The sequence below is a fragment of the Galleria mellonella genome, unplaced genomic scaffold, assembly GCF_026898425.1.
Source record: "Galleria mellonella isolate WM207_F2 unplaced genomic scaffold, CSIRO_AGI_GalMel_v1 utg159, whole genome shotgun sequence".
Classification (NCBI taxonomy): domain Eukaryota; kingdom Metazoa; phylum Arthropoda; class Insecta; order Lepidoptera; family Pyralidae; genus Galleria; species Galleria mellonella.
The window spans coordinates 232,174-258,716 of NW_026442004.1; the positions used below are offsets into that span (position 1 = coordinate 232,174).

Below are 26,543 nucleotides of genomic sequence, written 5' to 3' on the forward strand. Positions count from 1 at the left end.
TGTGCTCTAGAATCAAACACTCGGTCGAGCAAAACATTTCCTGAATTCATAAACAAATACAATGTATCTAGATAATTTTGTACTTGCCAAGCTAAGTGTTTTGCAGCCACGTTCAGGGAATATTCATCTGTTGGTTTTAAGTTTAAATACAAAAATTTAAGCTTACTAATGACAAACTAAACGAAGATAAGTTGAATTGTAAATAATTTATTACAAGTTTACCAGCCTTGACCCTGCTAGTTGTGGTCTTCTTATCACTAGATGGCGTTGGGCGGCCGGCAGCACACAGAAAACGAGTTTTGTAAATGTGTGCGGTGCGGTGCACGCACACTAAGAACCATGCTTGTGTTGGTGCGAGGGTGTCGCTATCACATCGGCACCTGATGCACTCTTCTGCGTTATTTGACTGCATATTTTCGCTGAAAGTCTGAATGCGTTTAATTGGCACGTTTTCACATATAGCATCATTATTTTATCTGTAGATTTAATTTCGTTTATCTACTAAAATAATTTGTATTGAATTGTGTCAAATTATTTTTGTATCGCAGATAAATTTATAGATTCGAGAAATTTAATATATTACTTGTAAAAAAATATACAAATTGAAAATATTGTAAGTCGACATGTAAAAAAAAATACTTATGCAATGCATTTTAACGGGTGAAAAATGATAATTGATATGAAACTAATAAATAACCATGAGTAAATTTCCTTGATAAATTATCACTATTCATTGTATAGGTACCTAAATGAGTAATTAATCTATTTTCTGTCGTCTACTTTATTGTTCATCATATGATCAAAATATTAAAACTCTGTTTCGTACAACGGAGTACGAAACAGTCGATAAAATCGCCCATAAGACTAACAAATGTTAGCATAACGTCCGCACAAAGACTCTAATCCTTGTTCAGAAAGTGATCGAACACCCAAATCAAAACATTTTCCCACAAACCACCATAAATTTGATGAATGAATGAAACACGTGCTACAAATGTTTAAAAACGAACCGTAAGCACCTTTTTATAGGCTATGTAAAACGGCGTTCTACAACCGACAATAAATTAAAGTTTACGTAAAATAAAGCGCCAATAAAAATGTATAACTAATAAATAAACACGATACCTGAGCGTTAAGACAATAAACTGATCTTTGAGTAGTAGCAATAAACCAAATATTGCTACAATAAACACATTATAGACTGATGAGACGATAAAAAACTTGACAGGAGTCTGCGTTACGGCAACAGAGTGCCACGGAGTGAACCGGAGCGATTCATTCTATGGCTTGTCGTAGATACATATCACTTTTATGATTCATAAAACCGCGACGACGTCACTCACATGCAATAGTACTGGTTTCTTCCCCAAATCGCGCTAGTAAGTAGTAATTACGAAACTACAACCGCCATGTCAATATGAGAGCAATAAAAAGGCTCCATTCATAAACGCTCGTCGCTAGTTCACTTTCGATCGCCGGCTAACCATAAAGATGGGTTTATCGTACCTCTGTTACGGCAGAGGTGTAACTTGACATAATTTTGCGTAAAACGCGCATATAATGGCCCATTAAAAGGAAACAATTGTTGAAAAAGTTATACGAGTGTTCACGTCACTTTATGATTGTGTGTTTATGGCCCACCTGAGGTTGACATTGACTTTGATTTGTGCATTTACGGTTTAGTAAACGCTTGGTGGAACAGGCCCGTAGCACGATCGGTTAGTTGTGCCGTGCTTCAGTCATCATTTTTGTTTGAACCATCAGTTATTTATTCGTATTTATAATCAATCTGGTAAACTTAAATTTCATATTGCCTGTGGTATGAACAGATATTTAAAATTTCATTCAATCTTAGCTGATTTGCAATTGACACAGGAAAAGGTTTCGTTGTTTAAATTTCTTTTTCACGTGATTTTGGACCTTATTCCTTTCTGTTACGATTGGCCGTTGCTTATCGGTCTGCAAAATAATGTTGACGACGACGTAGACAATACCCGCGGTCGAGTAGGTAAAGTTTTATGGGCGAAGAACCCGCACTTTTATGACCAATGATCGCTACCTATCCCCTCATAATTGACAACTGGACTTGTCATTATGTTCTCTTTAAACAATTGCCGATTCTTTCGAGGAATCATTTTCACAAACCTAGAAGCGATATGTAGGTATATTGAGGACTGGTTCTGATATTTTCTGTTCTTGCATTTTTCTCATTTCTATCGTTATTCAACGATATTTATGTATTATAAGTTACATACTCATACTTTACCAATTACTTAAATATTAATATATAAAATAGTATGATCTAATTTGACAACTTCCTAATTAAACTACTAATTATTACCAATCCTGATAATGATGTTGCAAATAATTTTAATATCAATACCCTACTTAGTTTTACAAACATAATCGCATAACATGATCTTAGATTTTATTTTTTCGTTTCATTTTTTATTTACCCATGCATTAGTTCATTCCGTGGGTCTATGTCATTTTTTCAATATTCGAGTTGCATACAAAAATACTATTAGCGTAGGCAAGTTGCGGTAGGGCAGTTTTATGAAGCTCGCCATAGGCACTTCTTTAATGCAGACGAAAACGGACTGTCACAAACTATACGAGTGAAATGTAAACACAGGACAATTAAAATTTTTATAGAGGAATTAACTTCTATATATAAAGACGTCTTATCAAAAAGAATAAATGTGAGACAACTATCAATAGTAAGTAGTAATAGTATTCATAGTTCTTGTATATCGCATTGATTTTGGGATAAACAGAATTGAGTCTCAAATATTTCAAATATGTTTCGGTCTATATTACTCAGATATCGTCTTATGCATACCGATTTCAGAAAGTTATAAAGAAAATTCTTCTTAAGATAATAATTAGCTTTGTTTTGATAAATTTATCAGGAAATCTACCTAGAGAACAGATATAGAATAGAGATAGGAATCAGATTAGAAAATAGAATGATTGTATTTTTAATTGAATTGAAATAACTGGGCTATATAAGACTGACATGACATCAAATATGCTGATAAAAGTTTTAAATGTACTATATATTTATACAGTATCATTATTTAGTTTTGTCCATCAATAAATTAAAATTATGATACAATTTCTTAAATAATAACACTAACATCTAATTATAAATAGTCTCCCAACACACCACACCGAGGCAGCGTATCCAAGATACTGGCAGCATTACCACTTTGGATTGCTAAACTTATCTTTTGCGTATAGGAGCTACCAGCTCGCGGGTCCTCAGTAACCTCGATGAGGCGCGATGCGATCGTTCGATAAAAATTCTTTGCATCTGGGCCTACGAGCCCATGGTCTCTACAGTGCTGATAATATTTGTTGTACATACAAGAAATACATTTCCCAACTAAGCAAGTAATAACTCATAAAAAGGTAAATACACTCCTTTCTAAAATAAATCATTTAAAGCACCGAGTTTGCATTAAAAATGATTAATGCTGACATAAGTCGTCGTGTATGTATGTTAGTCGGTTCCTTTGGAGATGCAAGTCTCGCTTACGACACACGCATTCATCCGCTAGACAATGAGGCATCTATTTCGCAATATTCATGCAAGTGCCGTTTTGTATAATAGGAAATGGTGCAGTGTGCTGCACGCATAGCATATCGAGAAGGTCGCCCGGTCGCATACAAAGTTTATTGAAGATGATCTCATCAAAAGGACCGCTCACATAAATCGCTCTGTGTGTGAAACTTCTAACGCGGCGTACGTTCGATTCCAAATGTTTTTATGAACACTGCATGGAAATGGCTAGTTTACAGCATAACGTATGTTACTATGCCTACTGGTATGCATATTGCAGTTACGATGAATGCCGGACGCCCACGAACAAAGCCACGCCAGAGGTATACCAGACAAACTATCATTTCCTAAACGAATCTAATGATTTGTTTGATAGACGATGCCCAGTGAAATCCTCACGGACGTTCCTGGAAATACTTGTTTGAATCACAGCACTGTGTAATCGTGCCAACGGATATTTACGGATAGATACTGAATCGATTCGGTTACATTACATCAACTGTTTGTGAGGACCTGAGCATGTGTTGATTAGAATCTAGATTTATTCGATGATCTTTTGCAACTACTGATCTTTTTTTTTTATTTGCGCAGGTTCCTTATCGATGTCGGTGGGTGTCGGTGTTGGATGCGGATCCTCAAACCCCCTCGACTGGACTGGTCAAGTGACTGTCCGTAAAAAACGTAAACCCTACTCGAAGTTCCAGACACTCGAGTTAGAGAAAGAGTTCCTTTTCAACGCTTATGTCTCGAAACAAAAGAGATGGGAGCTGGCGAGAAATTTGAACCTAACCGAGAGGCAAGTAAAAATATGGTTTCAGAATAGACGAATGAAAAACAAGAAGAATTCGCAGCGGCAAGCGGCGCAGGCGGCGCAGAACAACAACAATAATTCAAACGCGAACAACCATAACCATCATGGTGGGCACCATCACGCGCCACACCATGTCGCGCTGCACCATGCTGCACCAGCTAAACACCATCAGTGACCCGCGCCTTTCTCTGGGACTTATCCCCTTCACCACGGTATAGCCAGCTAAATTAGATGAACCGAGAAGGAAAGTTCCATAGGACCTTTGTGAAAGTGGTCGTACTTAATGTTTGAAAGTTACGAGAGGATTCATTTACGTCCAATGTTTGTTACCGGATAGACTATATAGGAACGTCGTACGCGCTATACCGTTTCGTAGGTAAAGTGGACGCTGAGCCAGCGCCAGGAGCGCTCCAGTCCCAGAGAATCTCATAGTAAGATAATTATTGTGTTGTCGATTTGTGTATAGTATTAATTACGAAATAATGTTCTGTAATTTTAACGAGACTAAGTACATGAATAGATAATGATTCCTGATATTAATAATATCTAGTATAGTGCTGATGTATTTGTTTATTTAAGTATCTACGAAATACGAATATTAAAGACGTCACCCATTTATTATAGTTTCTAGATAGTTTATTGAAATAAATTTTGTAAAATATTTTGTGAGACTGCTTATTGTTGTATTCGTAAAGCTGTTCAGCGGGTGATTAGTCTTAATCAGTTAACATTTATTTTCGTTACCAAATTGTTGAATTACTCGGGTTGCTTTGGTGGCAGTTATAGATGTCTATCATAGTAAATATGGTATCCACGTGACATTGATTTTATGTAGCATACATTGTATGTAAGTACATAGTGTATTTTCGCTACCAACAACATCACATCTCTTACAATTACAAAATAAGCAGAAACAGAAATCGCACTATGATCAAATATTTATTACTGTTTAATTTCTTATCTCATAATTCGTAAATTTTGTTATTTAAATTATGGATTTCTGACAAAGCTTTAACTCGGTTCCAGTAGAATTATACATTAAGTTACTGTTATAGCATTTTTAAAATATTGAAGTTGATGTTATAATCAATAAGGTATTATGGGCAAGTGCATTAATATTGTCCCCTATTGGTTCATTGTACTGTTCGCTTAAGCCTCTCTTATTACTTTTTATTATTTTTGTTTTAGTTAAATATTTTATTATTTATTTATAGATTACACGAGCATAACTGAAATTTAAAAATAATTATACTTTGTCTACATCGAATGGAATGTGTACTATAAGTATGTTCATTGTGTACAACAAATTATTACAAATTTTGATTACTTTTATTTTAAGATCTTCATGATTCAACCCAGTTTTAGGATTATCATCGTCATACTATTTAGCTACCTTCATCTTCCCTATTTTATCATATTATATCTATGTAATAAATGTTTTCTTGTAAACTTAGTAGTTCACTCGGATCTAATTCATTAAATCTGTATTGTCCTGTAATTTTATAGTGAATAATTAGATGTTTTTGTACAAAATGGCGACCTCGTCTAGGTGACCGAATTTCTATACAAAGCAAGGTATATACTGCCGTGTGCTTGTGACTTAGACGAATCTATGACTAAGTTTATATGAGATTGTGACGTATGTGACAATCATTATCTACATGTTACATAATAACCGAAAAATTAAATCCTAACAGTTTTAATTTATGAACTTTATCTGAAAAGCAGTTTCAAAAGTAATTCTCATACGTATTTTATTTAAATTAAAATTTAACATCATTATATTGGCCAAGTACTTAGTTAACCTTTTTATTGTTTGGTTTACATGTCGCTCCTCAATATACAGGCTGATTGCTTTTCAGATGAAGTTTTTCACTTCTCGTAGTTTATGTAATACGAACTGTATATTCAACGATTTCAGTAGACATTACGAATAGAAACATACTTATCTATACTATTGTAATAATTAAAGGTCTCGTAATTATTATTGTACAGATAAATTAAAGTAGTTAATCACGCCAGAAAATGTGAGGTTTTGTTAAGTATAATGTATAATTAAAAATGAATGTGCTCTCAACAATTTTATGACGAATTTAGAAAAGAATGTATGAAAGGGGAAAAATTAAATACTTCGTCGTGTCTTGGTTATTTTTTTTCTCTTTAACAAACATCTAGGTGTTTGTTGTCCCAGAATAAGAAAACCTCCATATCAACATCAAAATTAATTATCTGCAGATACACAACACATTTTGTATTTTCGTTTTACTCATTGTGCAAAGATAAATTTTGATGAAACTTGTTATGAGATTTTGGTTAAAAATGAACAACATACGAGTACCAAGATACACCTGTCACTTTTAATTTCCTTTTTATAAAGTACCCCATATATTTTTTTTAATGGATGATAATAGAATGGTAACCCCGCCTGTGCTAACGGTATACACTGGTGGGGTACCAGTGAGGGATGATAAGTGAAAATAAAAGAGCAGGTCAGTTAGCCCATCGTGATAAGTACACTTGGAATTCAGTACGGTAGTTTCCAGGTAGACTACGTGGAGGTCAATTGCTAGCTAGCTAATTAGCTAGAGGGTATATTGCTAGCAATAGGACTAGTAGTCCATATTACTAACAATCCCTCCCCCCACCCCATATATATTAATTAACAATCATACTTGCTTTCTTATCCTTCAAATTGGAATAGAGTAATGAATTACTTTTAAGTACACATAGGTTACATAGGTGAGGTGGAAAAAGAAAACATGTTCATATGTAAATATGGTAGGTTAATAAATCTCTACAATATGGTAACTATAAATTCCAATTGGAATTATAATCATTAATATAGTTGCCTGATTTAGTGTCCCTTTTACAGTGTACTCAGTGCATTCAGATATATACATCTAAGCATTAACCTAGAAAACAGATACTTAACCTAGTATTTACAATAAAACTCGATTGTTAAATTGACCGTACTGAAAGGCGGATGCAGCAATATAGGCTATGAATGCGCATTGTTTTTTATCAGTAAAAAAAAAATCAAATGGAATGACATTAAATTGTTCATGTAGCGTTTTATTATTTACTTCTTACAATTAATGGATACCGTTTCAAATAGGTACAATTTTATTCTATTAACGTTCGAAAACGGGCAAAATATGACAATCCAAATGTGTATACTTAACCCAACGTCGTAATAACTGCGCACCGTATTAAAGGTCGGTGTAGATAGAAGTAAATGAAAGTATGATGACGAATTAAATGAATGAATTAAATTAATTCAATATTTATCTTGATAATAATTAGTATGAAATAGACATTATGCAATGGCCTGTAGTTATTCAAAGCTTCAAATATAATAGATATTAACTAGGTAGCAAAACCTTCAGTTACAATTATATCATCCTAAACTCTTATAAATGTGAAAGTTTGTGAGTATGTATGTATGTATGAATGTTTGTTATTCTTTCACGCAAAAAACTACTGGACACATATGAATGAATAATGGTACATGGATAGATTATATCCTAACATAAACGATAGGTACTTTATAAATTGATTCACGTGGGTAAAGCTGCGTGATATTGCTAGTATATACAAATAATTTGCAAATAAAAACAGATAAATTAAATATAGTTGTTTCTAATAATGTCATCTAATCGGTGTATAAATTTAAATTATAAATATACTCTAACTTACCATTGGTTTACAGATGGAAAAAATTGCAAATAGTAAGATTATTCTTCAGGTGTATAATTTTAGTTAAGAGTGGAAATGAAATAGTAACCTCGCCTGAGTTATTTATATTCGCTGGCAATACAATATAATCAGGCCAGTTGGCCCATTCGTGGCGAATTCACCAGGTACCTACCTGCCAAGACATTTTCCCAGAAGGACCGCGAGGGGTTCAGCCTGATAGGGTTTTACTAGGGTATTACTAGCAATGAAGAGTAACAATCCCATTACTGACAACACGTTTTCTCATGCATAATTGTAACACGGTTATTTTGTATCGTTTTATAAAAATTAAAATGAAATTACGCATTCTGTAGCAATCTTTCAGGCTTTGGAAGTATTGTTAAAGGATATATACAATATGTCTGTACAGAATTTTACAGCTATTATAGTAATCATTTATTTGAACATACTAAGCCATAGTGCAGACTTAATCCACATAACATCTTTTAATTTTTTTTTTATACAACTTAGAAAAAGGCAAACAAGCTGACGGCCCACCTGATGGAAAGTGGTAACCGTCACCTATAGACATAAGCAGTACTATGGATATAACAGAGTATACTGTTTCGCCCATGATACCCCCATGCGTTGCTATTCCTGAGGACTCAGATGTTATTCCTTTGTACCCTGTAAATTCACGCCATATCCCACCTTTCCGAAACCGAAACACAGCCATGCAAACACAACTACTTCACGATAGAAACACGAATGGGACAGAGGTACCCAAGCAATCGACTTTTGTACAAAGTCTCGTTCTGGTAAAATATTACGTAGAAGTTCCTATCAACATGAACGAAACCATGTAATCGAGATGTAAAATTAGACTACCTACTAAAGAAAAAAAATAGGATGTATGATATTCACAGATAAATTGAAATTATGTTTATAAAACTTTGTCCTTTGAGAACGTTCATAAGTCGTACTGCGCAGTGACATCTAGCGGAGAAAGGTTATCCGTAGCACAACGTTTCTGTTCTGTATGTAAGTACAGTAAGTTTTAATTAAGTACGAAAAATTTATAAGTCCACATTTAATAAAAACAATTTATTTATAGAGATACTTGTAGAAAAACATAAATTTAGGAGATAGAAAATTACCTACCTAGTAAGTTAACTTACACTTATTTTTACTGTGTAACACTACTGCCATCTAGAGTATCAGCTGCATTATGCAGTTTTATGTCTGTTTTCTTACATTGCAGATGAAAAATTAAGAGGTAGATACTTTAGAATTGTATTAAAAGAATGTATAATACACATGAGAGAGTTTTGAAGTTTTTTCTAACTCGGGTACTTACATATTATATGTAGTAACCATTTCTACTATAAAAAATCAGTGTGGTGTTAAGTCTTCTGACTGAGAAATTATAAAAATTTTAATAAAGAATAATAATAATTAGTAGGCACAGTAGGTAATACACAGGTATCTAATTCAGTTATATCTCATAGTCTGTGCAACCACTAACATCTTAGTTCTCGGAGTGTAGTAACAGACAATAGAAATAGAATAGGAGAAAGAAGATTGTATATTTTTTTTATTATAATTTTAATTCGCGTATATTTTTTGCGGTTTTCTTTTGTTAATAGTTCATTCGATGATTAATAGAAGCGCGAATCTTCTAAACTAAATCAGGATGCTCGTTTTTTAAAAAAAATGTCCTAAGTACATTTGAATATATTGCTTCAAATGTATCAATCAATCAATCAATCAATACATATAATAAACTCGTAATTGGTCGCTATCTGTACATAGAAGATACGTAAGAAAAACTATTATAGGGGGGCCTTAAGAATGCATTAGAACCCAAAATAATGATTTTTAGAATTTTTGTTTGTTTGTAAATATGTTTGTTCACGCTAACCTTAGAAACAGCTTAATGAATATAGTTATATAGCGATATGAATATAGTTTTCACTAATGCATTGCAGTTTGCTTCACTTAGCAATTAGTGTTTATTTTATTTCAATCGGTTCATAAATAAAAAAAGTTATATCGATTTAAAGAAACATATAAAATGCTATAAAATAACCGATCCGTTGAATTGGCTGAAACTTTATGAAGGTATTAGGTACGTAATTATCATTTAAGTGTACATATAATACAATATACGATCGGATTCATGAAGAGTTCCGATGGGAATGATATAAGGGAACTACATAGGAGCGGGCAACGCTGCGGGAAACGACCAGTATACAACACAAACAGAAATAAATATTTAATTGTTTTTTTTTTCTTTTCTGTAAAATACCAAATTTTAACATAGACTCATGTAGAGTTAGAACTTCATCGATGATATTGCAGTGTATTCTATATTTAGGATAGTAAAATTTAGGATATAAAAATTATGTACATTTTTATAGGCAACCTTTAGGTAGAGAGAAAAGAAAAAGACAACAGATATTTGGCGTAAAAATGTAGGTACCTACCTACCTAATAAAAAAAGTTCATGTAAATTTATGTAAATAATGATATGTATATATACCTTACATGTGTCCGTGTGGTCCTGGCATGGGCAGCAGCGTCTCTCTAAAAACATCTCTAAAGCCTAACTGCGGTTGCCAATTCACCTGCCAAACATGGCAACTACTGACAAAGCCCCCTAAGGGGGAGGCTTATGTTCAGCAGTGGACAGTTTAAGATTAATATGATAATGATGATACCATACATACATCTAAGTACTTATAACAGTATATACTATATAAATAAATATATAACATACATACGTCGTACGGCGTTTACGAAAAAGTTATTATTATTTATCTAAGATAAATGTCTATAGACAATTGTAACTAGTTCTCATTAAATCCACCATTACGAGTATACGTTAATGGATATAACGTAGTACTCACTCACGTAGGTGGATCGTCATCCTGTTTGCAATTCCTAGTAATACATGAGAAGGTATAAAAATAATTATATAATTATGCTGTTTAGTTATATGTATGCAGTTTTCTTTAGTATTTTTTCTTGTTTTACTCTTTTTGATCCAAATATATCTAAATATTATTAATATTAACTTAGTTCCAATAAATATAAACATATTTTATATGATTGACCTGACTATGAGACACTGCTAATGTCCAATAGTTAATACCTACCTAGTACAATCAAAAATCGTTCAATTGGTTAAATGTTTCGATTTGTTATTATATTAATTTAATTTATAGAGTATTTCTATGACAATTTCAACAACACTTGAATATTTTTTTCATTTAGTTCTATAGAAATTAACAACAAATAATTTTATTTAGAGAATGTTTTTGTGATATCATTCATTATTTAAATAGATTTTTTTTTAATTCCACTAAAATTATTACTTATTTATGGGATTGCCAATACTCGAAGATGGACTACTACTATTACTACCAGAAGTTCTGCAACCTTCAATATTTGTCATCTATCTCCGACTGCCATTTTGTTTACGCAACTTTTGCGACTCGTGTTTCACTTCTAATTAATGGTATATTCAGGAAAATTATTAGATCTCTACTCGGTTCGGCGTTCTAACTGCGAATGAAATTTCACTGATTAAGATTGATGGCTAGTATGGAAAGTTGTAGAACTTCTACTAGTAATTGTGGCGGTCAAACTTCGAATTTTGGCGCACACATACTAACGGTAGCGGAAATAAACAAAATAATTCTATTCAAATAACTAGTGATATGGATTTCCGCAAGGTAACACCGAGTTCAGTGAAATATTAATATTATTAAAGAAATATTCTCTAACTTGTTTATATTTTTATTAAGTTCTGTTGGAACAGACTACAGTTGTATATATATTTCATAATGCATATATTGACAAATTGAATCGAGTAGGCAGTAAGTAGATATGCACATACCACAGACATAAAGCACTGGAATAATGCAGCTTTAAACCATCTCTACCGGTTATTCTAGAGCAAACCGCCTCCTCTCTGATTAGCATATAAATGAACTGAACCGAGACAACTTCATATTATCTCACCAATACAACAAGATACTCTTCCCTCCTTTAATAAGAACACGAAACCGAATAATACTGAAACATCGATGGTTCTTATTAAATTGGACGCATTGTAAGTTTAAATGTGGAACCCGCTGCTATTGGCCGACCGTAGTCCTCTCTCTGCGGTCCTTTAGCTAAATCTGCGCGTGAGCAACACAAGCGTTAATTACGATAAAATATCGACTATATTTTACACCTACAAATGCATTTTTATTTTGATATCTTAAGCAGTGACATTAAGGTTACATTGTAAGTCGGCTCGGACATATAAAGTAAGTAAATATGCAGCTATAATGAAATCAGTGGTTTAGTGTTATTGAACAGTGTTATGGGTATGTTAGCCCCGGCATAATACGAAGGGATTCCTCGTGTTAATATTCAATAGTCGTCATCCAGATATGGTATAGTGTTGCCTAAGTCCCTTACCATGAAAAGTTTAATAAAACTTTAACACAGGTCATTTTGTTATGCTCGGGTTTGTTGCTTTTATTTATCGTCAATGCAACATTAAATGTTGAAAGCCAATACGGATTAAGCTTAAGTTATGGCATATATTCTGATCATGTTTACGTTACCAGACCCATAAGTGCCTAATTTGATCATAAATAAGGATATTAGGAAAACATTTTAAGGTTATTAGTCAGATTTGTTAGTAGATATATGCAGTCTTTGAAACGCATTAAACCTATCTACCAACGAGTTAAAAGAAAAAAACAAAGTTTGAAAGATTAAAGCAAAAACAGAACAAATTTTTAAATTATGCTAAGGATTTTGCCAACTAGAAGATCTGACTAAAGTCGCAACCGTAACCTATTGTAAGTTGTATATCTCAATTTTTTCTCTCTAACACTTTTTTGTATTTTGACTACAATTTTTCGTATGGACTTTATATAGGCGTCGTAAGCACAAAATAAATCTCTAGTGAAATTTATCACAGTTAACCTTTTAACTATGCCAGTTGGCTTTATTTCACAAAGAACCTGTTTGTTTTTTTTTTATTTTATTTAACTGCCTACTACATTGACATAGTAATAAAATAAAGACATAAATAGAACAAAAGTTTAGAATATTTTAAAGTTACTTAGAAATATAAAAAAAATCAGTATAAATATATAAAGTTGCCAATTTCGGCCAAAAATTACAAGCATAACAACTGCTACAATATCATGTGGTCAAAAGGCCAACAATATATAAAGTAGGTAATAAATAAAAAAGGAACAATTATGGGTATCTATTTATATATGTTACCTCGAAAGCGTAGTAGTGTACCACTCTACTTACTAAATTGTAAAAAATACAGGCGCAGCAATTTGAAATAATTATTGCAAATAATAAAAAGACGAGAATTGTTGAAGGGGCAATGATGAAAATATTATCGTCATTAATGATCATAGTAAACAACGACAAATAAATACCAAATAGAACCGAAGAAATAAGAAATTATAAAATTTGTATTACTAAATAAGCGGATGCTCTGACTGTTCCTTATGTCAGTCTATAGGGGAGACCTATGTTCAACAGAGGACAGGTAATGGCTGATGTAATTATGATGGAACTATAGAAATGTTAATAAAAAATTCTTGTTTGAAATATACTTTAATAGTTACTAAAGAAAAAGAAAAGGTAACTAAATATTTGAAAATCAACCAGATAATATATAACTAGGTATAATAAAATTGCAACGTCCATTTTTTTACAGTTAGACATTATGACAAAAAAGTAATACAATAAAAAAAAGCTGTAATGCGAATAAAACCAGATCAACATACACATGCATACATAAACCGATCACAATCGTTAGTGAAATAAAATAAATAATGCACATTTTAACAATCATAAAAGCAAATGCCAACGTTACCAGTGGCGTCTTCGAATTGGGATTTTTTATTTTTATGGTCTACTTATCCTTCCAATTATGGAAATGTATGGAATTCTTGTATTTTTTTACACAAAAGTTGTAAACTCAAAATGAAAGCAAAGATTCTTATGATTACGTAATAATAATTTAGTTTATAGGTAGTGAATTCACCAACAATATTATGGCAGATAACACAATCCGTTTTGCCTTAACATAAAAATAAAATGTAGTCAGTGCAAATGGAAACCAAATAATTCGATTTTTCTATTTTTGAGACATTTGTGATTTATTTATTTTTCTTTTGTTTTTCATAGTAATTAATAATAGTTGTTTTGCAAAACAATTATCTTTTAATGATTCATTACAATAACTATTATTAAAACATATAAAAAATCATTTAATTTCTTTATACAAACGATTAAAAGAAAAATAGTAAAGCGCGAGTAAACTACAAAAATTGAATTATTGATTTTCCTTCAAAACCAACGATATGGTATTGCAGAAACAGATGTATGTATGTTCACTCCATACATTAATTTCTATACAAGATAATTTAACTTCACATAAGTTCTCTTTTATCAAAACCAGAATAGAAGATGGAATATATTGAAGCTTACAGAGACGAATATGTTATTATGACTAAGATAAATATTTCTATTTCAGTGTATTTAAAAATATTCTTAGCAAATTTGATTTTAAATTTTACCTGATTATATTGCTTTTTTACTCTACAAAAGACTAATAAGACTAATATTTTAATTTGATAGTTTTGTAAAAGTAATTAGTTTATGGCCCACCATAAACTACTTTTAAAACAATTTTGACATAAATCTATTAGAGATTGAGTTCGTATTGGTCCTAATAATTTCTAAATATTTCTAAAAAATTGGCTGTAATATTAAATCGAAATAATTATTTTAGAGATAGATTTACAGAATGATGCCTCAGAATCGACTCCAATGTTATATCGTAAGTACTTATACAGCCTCAAGTAATTGCATATTTGAATAATTTATATTAATTATAATAATTTATATTTAAGTAATTTATATTGCTAAAGGACAAAACAATAGTTACGGTTTATCGTTTATTTTTTTTTGTATACTCAATATGACGTGGGGTCCGGCATAGAATGGACCACTACTTCCTTTCCCGTGGGTGTTGCAAGAGGCGATTAAGGAACTTAATGGTTGAGGGATGGGCAGCAGCATTCCTCTTAAAACATCACCAAAGCTTTAATGGAATTGCCGACCCGACTGACAAGCGTGGCGACTACTGGCAAAATCCTTTTTATGTGAGAGGCCTATGTTCAGCAGTGGAAAATTAACGATTAATATGATGACGATAATACCCGATATGATTTTGAATTTCAGTACAGAAAATATACTTTCTACCGGCTTTACATTTTTATTTTCATGACGCCATCTTTCCAAAGCTCTCTGGAATTTTTTCACGTTACATGTGACTCTAACCTCTCTAACCGTTTACCAGATAATGTAATTATGTACTGAGTGTTACGAGACACCTCGGCTCACTCTGCGTAATTGAGTGCGCCCCCGAGCCGGGCTCACGCCTGCTATTATGCAAATCGAATCTTGTCCCCCCTCGCCCCCTTTGGGCCGGGATGAATATGTGAACGCGCTTCCTCTTGGCGCCGAACCAAAGATTCAATTTGCGCGAATGTAAATAAAATGCCTGAGCTCTCGCTTATAATACGTATGTGTATTTGAGGGATTCAATTTTGATAAGTAGATGTATGTGTGTGAGTAAGTAATTTTTTTTTATGTATTTATCTAGTACCTGAGAGGTATATTTTTACTTCAGTGGCGTGATGAAGAGATATAGGTCAATGGAACATGCAAAAATAAATATTGATCCCATCACTTTTTGGTAAGAATCACTATTATTTATCCTTTGAATTACTGCGAAATTAAATAAATAAAATAAACTCTAGATATTAATATTTGTATTTTAGACACTTGGAATTTATTAATTACATTGTGGGGAAAAACGCAAAATAACTATTAGAATATGATTTTATATTTTAATATCATGTTTGCCAATTTGCCATCGTCTCGCAAAGAAGAATAACATTTTTATTTTGTACTGAAATTGTAAGACGAATATGTAAATGAACACATTTCATTTAATTATTTCTTACTGTATTTTGAATACTATTACGAGAAATAATAATCTCTATCTAAGATATGTCCTTTGTTTACTTGTAATATGACAACATATTTAGGTATCAAAAATATAGACTTTATTCGTCATATCTTTTTTTTTTAATCTTAGTAAACAAATAGTATTGAATATAAAACGATTGAAAAATAGTATTGAATAAAAGTATGAAGATTTAAACAAGTTTAGAAAATAATTATATAAACATGTATTTTGGTGAAAAAGGAGGTTACTCATAAAAGTATATACAATATTATTACTCTATAATAACATATTCTATTACATATTTGTAAAACCCATTTAAATATTTTTTTTCTGCGTTCGTAATTTGTGAAAATCTCTGAAACCTAAACTAAGCCTCTACTTAGTATTGTATTAAAAAGAAAAATTGTTTTCTGATATATATTATAATAATAGTAAAGAATTAGAATTTAATTACTACGGCAATAATTTCTGTACTTGTAACTAAGGAATGGTATACGCTAAAAGCATACGCTTATGTATAGACAGACTATGCAATCCTGCCCCTCACATCTGAAGTTGCCAAACTTTGTCGTTACTTGCGCATATTATATTCCGACCCAATGTTTGTTGTGTAGAATAATAAAAGAATTGGACGTGCAAAAATCCCCCGTCTCTTTTATTTTCTATCCCCATCCCTGTCTGGCGAGAGCGGTCGGCACGTCCGGGGGCAATAACGTCGTTTGATGTTCTGCTCTCCAATGCTGGCGGGGCCGATATAAAGCAAGATGTACGGCTGCGCTCTGGGCGACGCCTATAGGTATTTCCTAAACATCTTTTGGCATTATAATTCTGCACGGTGTGACCTTGTTCAGGTGACGACCTTTTTTGAGGTTTTAAGCGACTACAAAGACGACAAGTTTGTCAATTTACCAGTATTCTTACCAGTAGTAGTAGTAGTAGTATTTACGTGTGATTTACCTTGATCTATTTATGTATTATTATATATATTATATATGTAATTTAATGTATTGTAATCTTATTTTTATATAAATTATATTTAGAATATTTTGCATTTTATTTAATTCCTTTTTTGTATTTACTGTGTCTGACTTGCGCCATCTACCTTTCTCTCTGTACTTTTTCCTTATTTATGCCAAGTTATCTGTAAGAGATTGTTTTTAGCGATAAGGCCGCCTTTTGTATATAGATATTCTGTATAAATACTCCTTGTATATATCTGTATTGTGTGCAATAAAGAGTTTATTATTATTATTCTTTGTACTGATGTATGTTATGTATATTTATAAAATTAATTAAAAAAAAAAATGGAAATTAAAATTGGCTTAAAATTATGTAATTGACTTATCATCTAACTAACTGAGTGATTAACTGCTATTGAATATATTAAGACAAAAATACTAAATAGAAAAGATATTTTTATAACTTCCTTGATAAAACAGTTGCAAAAAGAGAAAAATGGGTTAGTAAATACGTTAATTTCAAACTTAAAAATTTTAAATATATAAGTATTTTAATATAATATAGACACGTATTTAAATATTAAAAAGGGTTTTAAAAATATTTTAATCAAAAAAATTATAATAAAAAGGGAATGAAATTTTATACGGGAAGTTTGCTATTTTTTTATTAATATTGAGTTTGTACACAGTTTTTTTTTTTTTATCTAAAACTGAGATATACATATTTTAGAAAATAATAATAAGTTATAATAAATATTAATAAAATATATAAATTTTTTGTTGGAGGAAGCGAAAGAGTGAGTGGTATTTTCAAACATAACAAATAGATAATAAACAAACAGACTAGAAATTTTATATCTTTTTAGACTCTATAATACACATGTATGACATGTGATAAAGTATGTGTCATAACACATGTTGCATCCTATTTTTATAAAATTACCTCTTAAGGGTTCAAATTGGAGGAAAAAAATTATGTAAGGTTAGGTAGATGGTCATAGTTTAAGTAAAAAATCAATAAGAATTTATGTACCTACATATTTACACATTTATCTTTCGTTTTGGCATTCGGTAAATGTAGTGAAATAACATATTACATATTATTATTATAGCATTATATATTATTATTATAATAATATTGCATAGACTATCTAAGCTTAAATTATTTAATTATAAAATGATAATTCAATGATTTTGAAATAATATCCGCAAATATATGTCTAAAGCGTTACATTATAAAAAGGAAGAAACTTAAAATATATATATTAATAGAAAGTAAGTAGTTTTATTTTGCACGTCAATGCAAGGCCATGTCATATAAAAATATGCAACACGGCGGCGGTACGTTACGTAGCGGATACCAATTCTATCAACAACCCATAAACCACAACCTTTCTTTGTCTCGCTTCTTAATGCTATCGTGGCAGTGAGTGAGATAGAAATCTACAAGTTTAATGGGCCGTTACGCGAGAAAAAAAAAATCAGTCCGCATTCGCGAGCGTAGATACGCGAGTGATAGTGTCAAGACGGAAGGACATTTGTGAACGGGTGCACCGTGCAGTGTGTTGATGCGATTAAGTCCAAACACGCGATTTAGGCGCGATGCGGCCGCGACTTGTTGCTATGCACCGCGACGTCCGTTTGGCTCCGCACGTGAGTACAATCTACCTATTCATTTACATACTTATACTAGGTATGTTCAAGTTCACAGCGTGTACAACTATCAATTTATATGCATTGGCATCAGATACGTCGAAACACTAAACTCGTCTTACCCATACTGAGTGCCGCTCTCGTCTATGTTTCGCTGTTGGCAACCGGTTTGTGTATAACATCTTAGCTATGCTGTAAATAAATGCATGCGGTTTGTTTAGTTTTTCAAAGGCACTGTGTCATTGTATCTCATTATGTCATTGTTGCAGGTCACAGAGGTTGTACATAAAACTTATCTCTAAATAGTTATTTTTAAGATTGTAGTTAAAATTTATGGAACTAAGTTATTTATAAATTTTTAGGTTATATTAAGTATGTCTTGTTGTTAATACAACCTACATTAGCTATAGACAATTATGATCTTGTAGGAGAAGAAAAACATTTTGTTGTAAGTATATATGAACATCTATAAACCTTGTATATCAAACATGCCAAGAATCACCCATACGAGCGTAACTAAAGTGCTCTGTGAAACTTTCACAAATTATCATAACAACAGACACCCGACGACTGTATGGAAACAATCTCTTTGAGAATTCGAAAGGGTCATTGATGGCTTGGTATTGCTCCTTATTTGCATAAAAATGTGATCAGAACTTTCCAAAGCTACTTATTTCAAAGAACTGTCGATAGCCGACAGTGATCTTAAAGTATTCCTCAGAAATGTTACTGAGATGTTAATTCTTGATTATCTCGTTGTTAATAGGTTATAGGTATACTATAAAATTGTAATGTATGACATGAAAGTAGTAGATAGGTCGTACTTACATAAATGTAAATATTTATAACATAAAGACTGCAAAATAAATTCATGAAGTACCTACTATTATGTAGTTTATTTCAATAAATCTTAATCAAAATGTAAACAAAAACATAATTAACCCAGTTATAAGAGAGTCTAATTACGAATCGAAAATTGATTAATTGTTTGAATGTTTCGATTTGTTACTAATTAAATGTGGCGAATTTACTTAGTTACCTCTTCATTAAGTTCTATTGAAATAGACTAAAGATATGAATATATGGTATAAATACGATACAACGTAGAAATGGACAAATGATATGACTAGTTACAAGTACATAGATTACTACCCACTCTTTCCATACTGTATAGTGTCCGCCTACAATACGAGTACATACGCGTAGTTACAACAACATAAGTATGATAAAATTTATTTAATAAACTTGTTCCTTCTATAAGTACCTACTCAGATGTAGGTAGATATCTAGCTCTTTAGACACCTAGGTACTTATTGTTAAAGAGGCAAATACTAATATTATAAATGTAAATTTAGTTTGTTCATTTGTTATCTTTTGGCGCATTAATGGCGCATCAACCAATTATAAAAAAAAAATATATTAACATCCTTAATATTACATATTAATAATAATATGTAATATTAAGGATGGAGAAGGACTGTTTTTTATTAGGTCACGCGTACGTAGTCAGCGACTTCGTAAAAAACTAGTCTCGAATGTGTAGACAGAGTTACAGAATGGCGGTAGAGTTTTACATGACCTCGACGGGTAAGGTTATCACCATGTTATCACAGAGTCTATCTTGTAGACATCCGTCTTATATAAGTACAAGACAGGTTTAATGGCCTAATGTAGGAACTAAAGCTAATCCGCAGGTTCAAGGTTGTCAGTATTACTTCAGGGGCAATCAGGACGAGCAGAACGGTAATAAAAAATATACATAATTATAGGGTGCAAGTTTGAGCAATGTATTGTACATGAGAATTTATAGATAAATTATATCTATTTAATTTTGAAAAATAGTAAAGTTAAATAATAAATTATTTATTTATACACGAAAGTTTATTTCATACTGCCCGGGTAAAGTAAATAATTTCCTTATTAATAAGTAGTTCGTACCATAATTTATAAGTTGGTACATACATATCAACAGACCTCTAAAATAAGTACTTACTTATGACAGACATACATCTAGGAAGGGAAGGTTTGTTAGTAATGGGAACTTGTAACCATATCGATTATGCCCTGTCAGTTCGATCTCCTCGCGTTCCCCCTGGAAACCATCATATTTAATTTACAGTCACGATTTGTCACGATGAACCAACTGGGCTGCTCTCATCTCATCTTCACCTATCATCCCTCACTGGTGCCTCGCCAGCATACACCGTTAGTGCAGGCGGGATTATTATACTAGTATCACCCATTAAGAGTAAGATATACACCTAAGTAATCTTGTAAGTATTGCATTCTTTCTTTCTGAGTACAACACCAAAATACGAAGTCGGTTAAAGTGATATGCCGTGTGAGACTGACTCGAGGACTGATTCGAATACCTAGTACCTACGTACTCAGGTGAATATCTGTATTCGAGTTTTGTAAACCTGTTGAGTACTCAAATGGGTAGTGGGTATACAGAATTCGGTTATATGATATTCGAGTATAGGTTTAGAATATTTATGGTACCTGAACAGGTACTTTAAAGTTGTAGGTACATATACTTACCTATACTTTTTGTTTCATCATTGTATTAATTTATCTCTTCTTTATCAGAGTACAGTTTATTAATCGATTGAATGAAAAAACATTCGTTAAAAGTCAGCTTTATAAATTTATTGAAAAATTGCTCGAATTTATATAACGAAATATTCGAATACTCAAGTACTCGAGTAGAGGTACTTGCCCTAGTCCTTAGACTTGAGTCAGGTTTCGTTTTTTTTATCAAGTACCAAAATAATCGAATACAAAAAGACGCCATCTGGGCGCATCACTGCTTAATGACATTACATTAAGCTTACATTTCTAACATGTTCTCAAAGAACATGTTACTCTACGTGTTCCTGTCTCGAGTTATGGTTCCATGGGTCCGTCCACCCTCTATGTAAGTACCTAATGAGAACGAACGACCTCAGCAGTTTTACTACATTACCATAATAATAGAAGCGTCCCGAAATTCCTCGTTCCATCTGTGTTAGAGTTGTTGTATACGGTTATGAGACGTATCTACATCTATAAATATCTATACCATTATTATGAAGATAAAATCAGTTTCACTGCTTGTACAGTCAGTTTAAAAAAATACGTACAGGTTTAAACAGATAATACAGTGATATCTCTTAAAAAATAATTAGTAGATAGGTAGATAGACTAGCACTTTATTTAAATTCAATTAATTCGGTTTAATTGAGTAAAATAATTACGTATGAGTCAAGTTAAACCTTAAACGCTATTTACATTTTATTATATAAGTTTTAATTTATGATACAGTCTGCCAAACGTTTCAAAGTGAATCTGATATATCGACTGTTCAAAAATTTCCAAATACATTTGAAAATGCATTTTTTTTATTTAGTGTTATAAAAAGTTACACAAAGTTCATTGATAAAACAATATGCTATATATGTATGTTCATTATTTATGTTTATAATTATATATTAATGCATAAAATTACATAAACTACGATAATTACCTTTACTCATTTGCGCGGATAAAATAAAACCCAACTAATTAAGGGTTAATGGATATATTTCAACGATGGTTAGACATGGAAAGTATCGTGTGGTATTAATAAAGTTATATTATAACTTGTAAGATAGGTAAGGTAATTATGGTGTATTGACTTTGGAAAAAAATACTTCAAAATTATACATGAAAATGTAAAAAATGACATTCTATTAAATTAATAGAAAAATAGTTCTCTGCGTAAGAATATAGGTATAAAACACAGCGAAAAGGTTGTCAAGTGGTGACCCCGCAGTCTAAGATAGACCTAAATTTCGCCACTATGCGTAATTCGTCTCACATACGTAGAGTTTGATTTCTTGGCAGAAGGTAACACTTGAATAAACTAATTTACTTTAATTTTATTTGTTTATTTGTGAAGTGGGTGGAAGCGAAAACTGCGGATCGCATATGATGGAAGGAATTGGAAAGGCCCATGTGCAGTGGAGAGATATGATAATATATTTATTTTATAGATGGAATGTGGTAACATTACAGGATACAGACGCTTAATACCATACCATGGGCGTCAGAGAGTATTCTGTGATTTCTATGGAGCTGTTTATGTTTATAGGCGACAGTTAACACTTCGGGTGAGCCATCAACTCGTCTGTTGTTCTAAGTTGAATAAAAAAAAATACATTTATTTTACTGTTAAGTTTCTGTGGAATAAGTACTTAAAAACTAAAAAAAAAAGTATTTTCTGGCGGGAACAGTCTATAACAGGTTTTAGTATTATAGCGAAACTTGGCACAAAGTACTTAATAGTAGATAGGTAGTTATTTATTATATGATCAATTTAGAAAGACAGTAAAACTAAAACAGCAGTCTGTATTACAGACTTTTTTATTATGAAAAATTGTCTATGTCTAGACAAATAATGCTTTACATAAATAGTCTCATCTATAATAACATCTATAATAACTACCTAAAAGCTAAGTAGAAAAGATATTAACTGTAGTGAGTTTTGTTAAATTAAACAACACCATTTCCGCTTGAATTGTCAATCTCAAATAACGAGAATTTAAAGAGAAAGTTATAAAGGTATAAGAGAATATTTAAAAATAAAACATTCTTACTATGATAAGTTTTTAGTGTGTCTAACTAGGTCAAAGCAGATCTAATTTAGCCAAAATCTATTGAAAGAATTTTCTGTCTATAGACGAATGAACTAATAATTCATAATTTATTTTTTTATGGCTAGGCTAGTGCGTCAATACCACATAAAATAGATGATTCATAAATGAATAATTAAAGTTGGCTGTCTCTGATGCAAATAACACCTGGCTAGTTGTGATTCTTCTCTCATGAGTAAAATTATAGATGGTCTCATATTTCTAGTTGTGTTAGGTATGTTGTATTACGAATTTGATAGCGACTATCTAAATGACATCCAAGAATTTGTATTATTTTCGTTATTAATAAAATAATATTAATATCGATTACCATCACAAAATTGTTAAAAATAACAAAAATGTACCAAGTTAATTAAACCTTAAATTTTCACAAATATTTTTTCATACTTATTCATTTCACAAGAAAAAAATATATGCAAAAGTATAAGCACGTTAGCTTTTATTACAAAATTTATATTACTATTCGATACCTAAACCATAGATTTTTCTTAAAGCGCAGAACTTAATAATTATATAATTATTTTTATTTTATCTATTTTAATTAATTTGCCTTCATTCAATATACGATAAAGAAAAAATTATCATTATATTTTTTGATATTATTAGAAAAATCACTTGCACACTTCCACAAAAAAGGATTTAAATATTTCATCCTTCAATTGATTGTACAAGAAAAAACTAGTATAAAATTAATCTTTAAAAATACCTTAAACGACGAAATCGAATGGTATAACAAGTTTTTTGTGGATTAGTTATAGTACAATAATTTTGTAATAATATTAATATTATACATATTTCAAAGTTCAACTAACAACAAGTTTCAAAAGTTTAATTACGAATATTAACTTATTATATTTTTTGTATTTTATATTTATTTTAGAACGTAACATTAAATATGCAGGTACTTAGTTTAAAATCGTTCTCAACCATAACTTGAATTGGAAATTTAGGATAATTTATAAAAAAAAATCTTTAGAACAATAACACCTAAAAATCTTTTCAAAAAGTAATTATCAATCTGTAGAATAAGTGAATTTATCACGTACCTATCCAAAAAAAAAGTAGAATCAAAGAAAAATTATCCTCTTTTATAAAGTTGCTGGAAAAAGTCGAATTAAATCCTCTTTACAAAGTAAATACACTTTCAACTCAATAAACATAAGTAACGAATTACTTCAGATACTTATCGTAATGACATTTAAAGTCCGCATGCCTCACACGCCACACCCTCGATAGGTCTCTGAGAAAGGTCGCGTTTTAGGTATACAATTTTATATACCTACTACAATATTTTAAGAACAATTAATAAAATAATGTTTTATTGTCAATAAAATAATTGTTTACAAAAGAATTGTTTATATTAATTAATAAATTTGATAAACGCCTTCAATTAGATTCTAGGTTCGATTTTCTGTCAATTTAGAAAACGAACAGACGACAACTTATCACGACAACTTTACAAATCCCCCAAACCACACCAAATATTTTATATTAATTTAAAATTCCCGTAATTATGAAATTAAAATGTTGAAATCCTCAGACCATAATCAAACGTGATTCGACTGATCTTTAACCACTATTATTTATATTTACGCACTGAATTTAATTTACAAACAACAGTATTTAGAAAGTAGAGCACCCACACTTTGGCTTATTGTTTTCATTATGTCATGCGCCCGTCAGGCTAGGGAGTGAGCATTCTGATGCAAATCAACTTAGACTTAGAACTCGGCCTTGTCACTTTTGAATAACAAAACGTGTTTGCCACTCATTCGTAACACTAGTGTAGTATGTTAAAAATTAATTATACTGAAAATAAGTAGAATAAATAATAATTAAAAACTACCGATTTTGCTTTACAAATGATACGGTTGTGAGTTTTATTGTGTGAAATTGTGTGCGTGTATTATTTATATAAATGTAGTGTTTATGGCTGTGAAGTTACGGATACAACGGAAGTTCATATCTGTGTATCTATTAAATTGATATTCTGTGGTTACAGTTAACAAATTCAGGTACTTCCTTAATCCCTTACTTACCTATTAAACATCTACGTCATATGTTAGATACTTCATATATTTTTTAAATAACTTATTTTCTTTAATAATTTATAAGTTATGACATATATACATATGTTATTAAAATATCAATTTGTTAATTTTGTAACTAATATAAAAAATAATTTAAAGTGAAGTAAAACAAAATTAAATGTAAGTTATCTACTTTATTAAAATTGATAAACTCAATAGAATAGGTTATTAAGATTATATTCTCATTACTTTATTTTAACCTTTCGCGTTGTTTACGCATATTTTAAATATATTGTGTACTTACAATATATATTCTCATTATTTAGATTATTAGAACAATTGTTTGCCTAATTTGTTTAACATTGAGCATTTTATATAATATTAACTAAAATAGTTACTTCGCAGTAATTTAAAAACTAAGTAGATTATTACCACCCACTACAGTAGCTTACTAATAAAGATATTGCAGTGGGCGGTAACGGTTTACAGGTAGATAACATAATGACTTTATTTCAGGAATGGCAATCTATAAGAGGCGTCACGGTATATTCTGTGATATCTATTGTTCTATTTTTAAACCTAATGAACCCGGAACATCTACCTAGAAATAAACTTGTCACTGGTCCAGGATGAGGTAATTGTTAGTAGATAATAGGGACAAGTGGTCCAAATGCTAGAAATATGCACTGTAAGGTTGTCCTCCACGTGGTTCCTAGAAAACGAATAAATTAAATTGATACTATTAATTAATTCTTAGCAATTCGTCACGATGGGTCAATGACCTGACTTCACGTCGCTTATACCCCGACGGTGGAAACTACTAGCATTAAGCTTACCAATCCAGATTCAATTAATTATCCATTAAAAATCCACTATTCCAGGAACATATGTCGTCTTATATGATATTAATAGGTAAGTTAATATAATAAGTAAATCGTCTGGTGCTTACAATGTTGCTCGTTCGATTAAGTACATAGATACGACGGTTGCTCTCTGCATATTTTATATACTTAATTGGTTAATTAGTGGTCATTTTATAGTTAATTATGCGGATGCTTCGTTTAGCTACGTACTTAATACCTTTGCACAGGCTACGTTGAATTTAA

The 26,543-nt window shown here is 31.3% G+C and overlaps 2 protein-coding genes across 3 annotated transcripts in view; both read left to right on the plus strand.

The window, feature by feature from the left end:
- The window catches only part of LOC113518861 (homeobox protein abdominal-B-like), a 123,232-nt gene extending 116,708 nt beyond the window's left edge, over positions 1-6,524 (plus strand). For both annotated transcript variants that reach the window (XM_052892580.1, XM_052892579.1), the window contains one exon: positions 4,157-6,524. In XM_052892580.1, the coding sequence (XP_052748540.1) occupies positions 4,157-4,551 (395 nt within the window). In that variant the 3' untranslated portion in view covers positions 4,552-6,524. The remainder of the gene's footprint in view (positions 1-4,156) is intronic.
- Positions 6,525-18,609: 12,085 nt separating this feature from the next.
- Positions 18,610-26,543, plus strand: part of LOC128200163 (uncharacterized) — a 190,693-nt gene continuing 182,759 nt past the window's right edge. Inside the window, exon 1 of the mRNA XM_052892618.1 lies at positions 18,610-18,734. Coding sequence (XP_052748578.1) covers positions 18,684-18,734 — 51 coding nt within the window. The 5' untranslated portion in view covers positions 18,610-18,683. The remainder of the gene's footprint in view (positions 18,735-26,543) is intronic.